This window comes from Schistocerca gregaria, chromosome 5, assembly GCF_023897955.1.
Source record: "Schistocerca gregaria isolate iqSchGreg1 chromosome 5, iqSchGreg1.2, whole genome shotgun sequence".
Taxonomy (NCBI): domain Eukaryota; kingdom Metazoa; phylum Arthropoda; class Insecta; order Orthoptera; family Acrididae; genus Schistocerca; species Schistocerca gregaria.
Window position 1 is genome coordinate 97843486 of NC_064924.1, and position 10269 is coordinate 97853754.

Sequence of the window (10269 nt, forward strand, 5' to 3'; positions counted from 1 at the left end):
TAGTTAACTTCGCATTTGAGAAAAGGTATAAACTGTACCATAGAAACAATGAATATAAATAAAATAATGATGGTTTTTTTAATTAATTTATACACGGTCGTTTTGCCTTCAGTAACAATTTTTCTTTTTGTTAAATTACATGATGCATTGCGGATCTTTTGGACCCATCTTCGGGTGCAAATCGTTTAATGTACAATTTAGATTCGCTCTTGATTGAGGTGAAATGAATTTTCCTGTTAAGAGAAAGTTAGATGTTAGATTTCGAATTTCGTGAATCACTTGCTGAAATGTGTCAGAAACAGTGAAATAAACAGTGAATAATTTATCCAACAAACAAGGAAGACTATTTTTTAACATTTTGACATGACGGCAGTATAAATAATCCAAAGTATGCTGACCTCAAAAGGTTAAAAATGTTCGTCCTTGTTTGTTCGGAAAGTTTTCCACCGTTTTACCACTGTTTCTCACATATTTCCGCATTCAATTCACGAAATACGACATTTAAAATTAAACTTTCTCATAACAGGCAAATTCCTTTCAACTCAGATAAGAGCAAATATAAATTATGTATCGGAAGATTTGCACCTGAAGGTAACAGGAAGGTAGCTCAGGAGTCGAGGGGATGAAACGGAAGCAGTGGGTGAGAAGGGACAGCCTATCCCCGATGTTATTCAATCTGCACATTGAACAAGAAGTACAGGAAACCAAAGGAATAGCAAATCAAGTTTAGGGAAAAAGAATAAAATTTTGGTTTGCCGATGACATTGTAACCTAGTCAGAGACAGCAAAGGACTTGCAAGAGCAGTTGAATGGAATTGACATTGTGTTGAAGGGAAGACGTAAGACGGACATCAACAAAAGCAAAACAATCGAATTAAATCAGGTCATGCTAAGAAAATTATATTAGGAAACGAGACACTTAAAGCAGTAGATGAGTTTTGCTGTTTGGATAGCAAAATAGATGATGATGGGCGAAGTAGAGAGGGTATAAAATGTAGACTGGCAATGGCAAGGAAAGCGTTTCTGAAGAAGGGAAATTTGTTAACATCGAGTATGTGGTGCTACAGAAGAATGTGGAACATTAGATGCGTAGATCACGTAAGTAATGATGAGATACTGAATAGAATTGGAGAGAGAAAATTTCTGACACAACTTGTCCAAAAGAAGGGATCTGTTGGTAGGACGCATTTAGACACATCACCAATTTAGTATTGGAGGGGAGTGTGGGGGGTAAAAATTGTAGTGGGAGACCAAGAGATGAATATAGTAATGAGATTCAGAAGAATATAGGCAGTGGTCGTCAAACTTTTTTGCTTAAGAGTCAATATTGACTTTGCACGGCTGCACCTCAGGCCGCGTAGGAAAGGAGAGGGGGAGGCAGGCAGAAAGTCACCACTCAAAGAGAGATTCAACTTTCACCAGCCATGGCAATTACGAGGGCTGTTCAACAAAGAATTATCATAATTTTTTTTTTTGACAACATACCTATACTCAATTTTGATGGTCCTTCTCAAGGTAGTCTCTCATAATGCGATGCACTTGTCACACCGTTTCTGCCAGTCTTCAGATACATGCTGGAAACCATTTTTTTAGAGGTCCTTCAAAATCACCTCCGCATCCTTCACCACTGCTTCTGGTGATTGATAATGCATCCCACGAAGGTGTTTATTCATGCTAGGGAATAGAAAAAAGTCACAAGGGGCTAAATCCGGACTATAGGGAGGATGAGGGATGCACTTCACTTCGATTTTTGCGAAATATTCAGCAACAACATTGGCAATATGCGGCCGCGCATTATCATGGTGCAGAATCCAGACTGCTTCACGAAAATGAGGTCTTTTGAGCCTCATATGGACTTGCAATGTTTTCAGGACATCCCTGTAGCATTTTCCAGTTACTGATGTGTGCAGGTACAACAAACCGATAAGCTATTCCATGAATATCAAGGAATGAGATGAGCATAACTTTCCCAGCAGAAGCAACCACTTTTGCTTTCTAACATCAACTTTATCAGAATTCAGACCTACACACGAATATCCTTTTGTTTGGCAATAAACAGACTTGGAACGCATCGAGCACGAACACTTGTCACATGTAATTTTTCTGTCGCCGACGTATGGGTGGCACCGAATGAAATGTTCATTATTTCAGAAAGTGATCTTAAGGTAATTCGTCGATCCTCTCTCACAATGACAGCAACAGTGCCAATGTTTTCTTCCGTAAGAGCACTAACTGGAGCATCGGGTCCACCTCCCTTTGAAATTGATGTCTCCCCTCTTTAAACATTTTAAACCGCCTTCGAGCTGTGCTGTAGGGAAGAACACTCTCAATAGGCCTCCTGTAACATTGTACAGGCTTCAGCTGTTGAGACGTAAGCAGAATTTCAAAGACACTTTATTGTTCCTCGCGTGTTACCTCCATTGCATCGGTAGACGATACTGAACATGTCTCATCCTGCCTGCCTCTCAGAGGCGGGAACCAGGAGACCCAATTATGAAACTACCATGGCGTGTTTTGTTGCACTTTAAGCTGACAGAATATCAAATTTTAAGCGCAAGAAATTATGACCATGAAAATTATGATCATTCTTTATTGAACAGCCCTCGTAATAGACGCTTACTAGTTTACACATATTGAATCTACGTATTATAAGGAAACAAAATATTTTTAAAAGAAACACATAGTAATATATTGCAACTGCACGAATTTCTTGAAGGCTTACGTAGCGACCAGATTTCCGCATCAGAATCCCATTTCAGGGCAAATTTTCTATTCGTCTTCACACCCTAATATCTGAGACAAGACCAAGCGGCTGCAATAGAACCCTTCCAGTCGGACTTTTGTATTAGTCTAAATATAAAAGAACAGAGAAGGTTTAAAATAATGTAAATTAATTTAAAATTGTCACAAGGGGATAAAATGCAGATGATAGCTTTGAATGTAAAAGAGTTTAAAGTCAGCTTTATCGGTTATGTTATGCGTGTTTTTGGTACTACCTAACTCTTGTTGGGTTGAAAACTTTAGCCACATTTCCCGACGTGTAGTGTGGCCATTTCTCCCGATCGGACGCCATGTCAGTGTTACTGGTGCACAGGAGAAACTATCAAACTGAAATAAATAATGAACTACGTTTGTTGGCCAAAACACACTGACACAGTAAAAAAATAATACTTTCTAAACAAGTGAGGATCTTAGGAACTGCATTACATCCTGAATGATTTAACAGTTTCGTGTTCGTCCACTAATTTTAATTCCTTCTGTGTCTAATAGCTTGCAAACTTGATACTTGATTGTGACAACTTCGCAATTATCCTTGTTGGGTAACAGGAGAATATTAGCTGTGAAGGCAAGCTTTGTGTACTAAGTAAAAACAAATTCTACCTTAGTTGCCATGTCAGCTTCACTACCCACAGATTTAATACGGCACGTTAGCTTGCTCAGTTTCCAGCGATATTGAAAGCGTTCTATAGTTCAACTCTTTTATCTTGGCGGTTCGCGCATGCCAGCTCAGACGCGGGAGATTGCTGCGTTGCCAGTTGCACGCGCCAAGAGAAGCAGTGCCCTAGTATAGTTCGCAAACTTAAGTTTATGGGGGGGGGGGGGGGGGGGGGGGGGGGGGCGCAGTTTATGAAAAAGCAACCACGGCCGCATTAACCCTTTTGCTGCTGCAGAGACGTGCTCCCCACATTCCGTGCTGTGCGCGATTTTGTCATCATCATTGCACTACTCGTCTGTGCAGACCCATGGTGTTTCGACTGCTTTGACACACTATCATTCGAATTCACGAAAATTATTTGGCTCAAAAATTTGATTTTTTTTACACATCTTGACTGATACCTTCCTCCTCCCTCTCTCCCCATGAATGAATTAATTTTGTTTCGATGTTCAACGCAGTTATTGTGCAGCATTAGATGTAGTAAACCATTGCACGAACTTTTGAAGAGTTTGTAAAGGTAAAAGTCCTTGTTGTTGTGGTCTTCAGTCTTGAGAGTGGTTTGAAGCAGCTCTGTATGCTACCCTATTCTGTGCAAGCTTCATCTCCCAGTACTTACTGCAACCTACACCCTTCTGAATCTTCTTAGTGTACTCATCTGTCGGTCTCCCTCTGATTTTTACCCTCCAATGCTGAATTTGTGATCCTTTGATGCCTGAGAACATGCCCTACTAACCGGTGCTAAGTCCATAGCGTGTATTTTCCATATCGTCGATTTTAGTTGCCAACAGGAAATTGAAAAACTTACATTCAAACTAATAAAATTCATCAAGTACGGCACTTCGACGATTATAAAGAAAATATTAAGCACCAGACACAGTTTGAACTCAGAAGCTTTCACTTAGAAGCCAAACACTTCAAGCATTACGCTAACGCAGCTTGTCGTTCAATAGTTCTCCTGGAGGACTTTAAAATATTACGCAAACTACCGACAAACACTGTTGGTATGAATTACGTTTCGTAGAAGTAGATTAGGAAATAAACCACTACCTCTGTTAGCGAGAATGATGCAAACACCTTTCCTTGCTATCGCCTGAATTAGGAGGCTCATTGCCTATTTGGTTTAATTAATAGAATACGAAGCAATTGGTATAAAGAATGCTTTTTGCAAGCTTTCTATAAAAGAAGGTCTGCTATCAAGACATGGCTTTTGTTCAATTGCTTTATTTATGACTGAACGTTTCTAAGACTGAAGACAGTCGTCCGTGCTCTGAACTGTAGTCGAGCTCTGGCAACATCGTTCTCTATTGATTGGCTGACTGTGTTGCGACGTCAGATGTGCAGAACGAACCTGAACTCGTCCGCCGTCGTAAATGACGCGCACTTTATTATGCCATTATTCCAGTAATACGAGTGAAAGTAGTGTACACACGGATGCCAGTATTTCGTTTTATTTCACCAATAAATAAGTTAAAACCAATTCTCTGGACTACATGCATTAAGCAAAGTTTCGAATTACGGGAAGATATCTGGCGGTGATCACTGCTGTGGCAATGGGATGAACTGCTCCGTGTGGAATGAGTCCGTGGACTGAGCTGTGGGCAACGGCTGTTCCTGCTCTGCAGCCGTCTGAGTAGGGAGTCTGGCGAATGAGGCGTCGCTGGAGGACGAAGACGGCGAAAGGGCGTGTGTGGGCGGCGGCGCCTCCCTGAAGAAGCGGCCCAGGAGCGGCGCCCGCGACAGCAGCCAGAGGGCTGCCCCCACCTGGAAGGCGGCCAGCGCCGTGGTGGCTCGAAGTTCCAGCCGCAGCTCCTGCCAAACGTGGCCCGCAGGTGTCGGGGTGGTGGTTGTTTGGGTCCGTGCCGCAGAAGATGTCGCCTCTGCCGCAGCTGTCTCTGCACCTGACCAAGGAGACACACCGAGTCACGTCAAGGCCGGCAAGCAGCGTCCTCGCAATATTTCACTGCCAGAATGGCTGCATTTTGAACAACTTTGGAAGGAAACATTGTTTAAGACGTCGTGGTCTCCTGACCTTCATTGCTTACATATTCCGCCCTCAAAACCATATTCCGTAAATCAAGACGCTTCTTTCGAACCCAAACTCGACAGTGTCAGTTTTGTATGAATTCATGTAAACGATATGAAAACAACAAACGCGCATCGCTGTTGAAACACTCGAGGCTGGCGGACACATTGTGTGGGAGCAGCCAGCCTACGCATTCCTTAGACATAGCACACAGTTTCAGAGATTTTCACAGGTAGACAGCAAACGCTAAACGCCGACACTACAGATTTCCGTATTGGTCGCCTTAAACGAAACGTCATTCTCCCGTTTTATAAGAGCAATGCTGATTGACAGACAGTATTTCTGACGCCTTGAGCTGAAGGACTAATGGAAGAGACCGAAAGATAGCCCTTCACGTAAGGCGCGAAGAGGGGCCGTTCTGTGGTCGCTCTTAGACGAGAACACGTAACGAGAGCGTGTGCGCTCGTACGTGTACTCTAAGAGTGAGGAACATGTCTCTCCTCAGTACTACACTGGGAGAGTACCTCTGTCGAGAGCAAATCGGAGTGCGATTCTATACTGAGTCCTTGTGGTTATGCGTTGTTCACTGCTTTGGCTGCCGCACTCACAGTTACAGTTAAACGCATGCGAGCTAATTTGAGTGGCATCGCGGTGGACCGGTTATCCGACCAGTGCACCAAGCCAATAGAGTAGGGGGCTAATAGGAGTCTGACTTAGTCAAGGCGTAGGGAGAGTTTGATTGGTGGAGGTCAATCCAAATAGAACGACAGTTATCTTAATATTCAGCAGCGAGCGGCGCAGACAGCAGTCATCACAGCCCATGGTATTGTGGGCTGCAGCTCTTGCGAGCCCCATATTTCTCCCATAACAGTACAGTTCACTGCATTTCACACACCGAGGCCTCGACCGTACATAGCAATCGTCTAACTGATAATTAGACAAGTTGACTGGCTTTCAATCATTCTGCGAAGTCAACAATCATCTTAAATTTTGTTGAGATATAATAGCGAATCTTAACCTTGAGAGGTAACTTCATATTCTGAAAGGAACCAGGAAATAGCGTTAAATTCATAACTAAACGTGCCATTGAGTTTTTACAGATTTTTTTGCAGAATAAATAGTAACCTTCGTTGGTTTCATATTTTTCTGACACTAACTACCACTAACTCAATACCCAAGTATCTCACTAGTCATGTAAGGAATTTTGTAAATGTTTGTCATTTCCTTACAGCGGACAACTCCAGAAGATATTTAGTGCTCTAAGTTTTTCAGGCATTTCTCTTCAGAACGTGAAGAGCGTCCGTCTGACTTCTGTAATAGTGTGGGGGTTGAAATTGCATCTTGCAGGAGCCACAGGTTAAAGGGTATATCTCAGATTAATCCATTGTGCAGAATGACAGAACAACCCACACGCTCAGCTGCTTTGGCCGTTTTACACTCTTGTGTAAAAGCTAACGAAGTGCCGAAGGTAACATGAAGTGACAAGTATATAGCACTAATGGTCAGATTAATTACTTTAATATGACTCATCAAATCGAAAGCAGAACATTTAATAATGCACGTTGGCTTCTTCGTGTCTACCCAATGTTGAACAAGGGAAGTATCCTGAATAGGAAGGCGTCGAGGTCCATATAAATGACATTGATTATACCCCTGATGTATGCAGCCCCTACGTGCCCGCAGATCATACGGAAAATGCTATCATTAACAACGCTCCACGTGCTACTTGGTAGAGCGGAACCACCTATGCTGAGGTAACATACACAGCAACAACATCAGGAAGTCCTTGCAAAGGAGGAACATTTTAGATATGCCAGCTACTATTAAAGCCGACCAGCTCTTATACTAACGCACAAACCACTAACACTACCCGACGATGTTAATGCGATATATTGCCCGACATTAAACGGTGAACTGAATTACAGCAATGCTGACGGAGAAGCCAGCACCGGTACCTAGCTGCAGCAGCCGCCGCCGCCGCTGAGTACCCACTCCACATCAAAGGTATCGGCCTGTGTGATACCTATTACTAATAACGACTACCACTGCACGACTTTCTCGCAGGCATCAAGAAAACCGCTGCTGCATTTACAACCCACCCTAACTGTTTCCCTGACACTTTCTCCGTTCAACTTTCGACCCAATTTATCTCCAGATACAAATGCATAAGTCGTCAACCATAACCCGACACGAGCGAACTGAACAGTACCGGCATGTTGCGATTCGTCACCGAGTGAAAACCAGAGAGATGGCATGAAGTGGCGCTACGTTATAAATAATAAAAGTCTCCGATGTCCGAATAGGATGGTATGTGCAAAATAAACATTTTCAAACTAACGACTCTTTGGAAAGGAAAGAAACAAGCTTTTTAAGTATTATTCACGTAATGTACAGATGATGTATGCAACTTCCAAAATAAAGACGTTTCCATGAATTTGTGGAAAACGAGTAGCTAAATAGGAAGGCTTACGTCGCTCTTGTTTCCATTGACTTATTGTTGCCGCTAACAACTCCGAATGTAACTCACCACTGACTGCTTCAGCTTCTGCGCAGTCCAGTTGGTCCTCCAGCTTGTCCATCCAGCTGTCCACGATCTTGATCACACTGTTGTACTTCTTGATTATCGTTGTAGCAACCCTGTCAAGTCTCTTCCTGCCGATTTCGCTTACAGCTTCCGTTTTATCTAGTGCGGGGCGCACCATCTTCGTTATGTGTTGTGTGATAGCATCGTACAGCTGAGAAGGAGAAAGATTTGTTATGCGGTTTTCACGAAACCATCTCAAAGTTTACATTTGACAACTTACCTTTTCAGGTGATTCCCTCACTGCGGGAAATTTCTTCTCTATTAATACCACGCCTTCACTAGCTGCTTTGTCTGCGTACTGAATAATTGGACGCAATCTGCTCAGTTTACGTTCTGCAAGTTCGAGAACCGAAGCAACAACTTTCTCGGACAAGTTAAGTGACCAGGTGATAATAGTGGCCTTTTGCTTTACAGAGCGATACGCATCTCTGCTCTTCTGGATTGCGATTACAACGGCAGGCCATTGTTTCAGCAGCTCAGCGATCTTATATGTCTGCTCTGGCGCCTCCCCAGCTACAGAAAGCTTGGCCGGTGCAGTAATAGGTGCTACTGGAACAGAGCCCTCAGGCTGGACTGGCTTACCATCTTCCGACTTCATAACGGTTGATTCACACATGTTGGGTTGGTGAAACTATTAATTAAAACACAATTACCGCTCAAACATTATTAAATTCAGTTACTTATAATCACCACTATTAAACACTGCAATGAGAACTGCGAGTTTTCACTTACCATGCTGTTAAGGATCACCACAAGACTACCTTCAGATAGGGCTCAGGCGGGAATTTATAGCACTGAGGCGCTCGTCACTGTGCGTTCCACGGTAGAGGGCGTGACTGTCTGACGTGTCTCACTGTGACTAACATTACCGTTAGCTCTTTCATGCACACATTTATTTTCAAAACAAGTAGCAATATTTATTCGGCATCTAGATGCCTATATGTGGATTCATCTAAATACAATACTTCAGTAGTATAATCCGCCCAACAAATTGTGTGCTGTGTGTAGCGATGTAGTGCCAATCGCCCAACAAAAGTTTGTTTTTCGTCACTGCGCACGGAACTAAATGCTGTTCTAATGCACACGACAGGGTGCAAAACGGATAAAATTTTAAAGAAAGTGTTTCTGGAAAAATTTAAAGACTGCAGATGTTTGTGGAACACATCATGCGAGAAACATAGCAACGAATGAAGCACTTTTTTTTCATTTTGAGCACATAGTGGTTTCTTGTGGCACATAGAGGGGACAAAAGTCCTCAGCCTTGCATTTAAGTTTATAGGTTAAATTTCCGATATTTAACGGAAATGAAATTTAAAAACCGAGTCACCGATAGATTAGATATTAGATTTCATTTCCGATACTTATCGGAAATAAGACCGAAATACAGACAGTTCTGTGTAAAACCAAGCGGGATCTCGTAGAAGATAAACACAATGAACTTAGGTAAACATATCACAACAACAGGACGGTGTTGCAATCGCCGTGTTTAGTCGGTTGGAATGTGTTTAGGCTGTGACGAAATTGATCGGTCGGTCGGCCGATCAATTGGCGTGTGTGTAGAGGCCCGAAACGGTGACGCCATGGCACAACTGCTTTGCTACACCAGCGTCACATTCGTGAGGTTTCTACCGGGAAACATTTACACTAATCAGTCAGACGCAAAGTTTCAACTGCTATGCATGTACTTTATTCCGGTAGTACTTTTGAATAGTGCATGTTTGTTTTCGTTTTACTGGAGATTCGTTGTTTTTGAAAAACTGATAGAACTCTAGAATAAATCTGTCATTACGCCTTCGGTATACAGGTGTTGCATTCCTGTTTTTATTCACTCTGCTGCAATTCTTCTGAAATAATGTAGCATTTTTATTGTAAGTGGTTCGTTAATTATTATTTAATGCTGCTGGAGCTCTATTTGAAACGCGAAGCTGTCAAACATAGCTAAATGTCGACGTTTGTGTCCCGTAAATGACCCTGGCTTTGAAATAGCGTAACGCCATCAAAAAATCCAAGTCCTTTCACTTTCCGCAACAACCAGCGTAGTCTACATAGTCGCGTGTAGGAGACTCCCCAACAGTAAACGTTTTATTTAATATCTGGCATAAAATTAATTTTCTGCACAGAATATTAGCGAGTTTCGCGAAAATGTTTTCACCAATGTGATAATAACTTGTTTTGTCAAGTTGAAAGCTGACATTTATTGGTAGACTTGTAATTAAAATTCAATTA

The 10269-nt window shown here is 42.3% G+C and overlaps 1 protein-coding gene across 1 annotated transcript; it reads right to left on the reverse strand.

Moving 5' to 3' along the window:
• Positions 1 to 4655: 4655 nt before the first annotated feature.
• LOC126272008 (uncharacterized) lies at positions 4656 to 8668 on the reverse strand. The gene is made up of 3 exons (XM_049974494.1): positions 8264 to 8668; positions 7987 to 8194; positions 4656 to 5334 (listed from the first exon to the last, which is right to left on the reverse strand). The coding sequence occupies exons 1-3, from the start codon at positions 8657 to 8659 to the stop codon at positions 4973 to 4975; spliced, it is 966 nt and encodes a 321-aa protein (XP_049830451.1). The 5' UTR covers positions 8660 to 8668; the 3' UTR covers positions 4656 to 4972.
• Between the last annotated feature and the right edge of the window lie 1601 nt (positions 8669 to 10269).

Bases quoted from the DNA above. Each gene is read 5' to 3' on its own strand.
- LOC126272008 (XM_049974494.1), bottom strand. From the start codon at position 8,659: ATGTGTGAATCAACCGTTATGAAGTCGGAAGATGGTAAGCCAGTCCAG. The intron at 8,195-8,263 runs GTAAGTTGTCAA...TCTCCTTCTCAG, and splicing joins TGAGGGAATCACCTGAAAAG to CTGTACGATGCTATCACACA. The intron at 5,335-7,986 runs GTGAGTTACATT...CTCCTTGGTCAG, and splicing joins AGAAGCTGAAGCAGTCAGTG to GTGCAGAGACAGCTGCGGCA.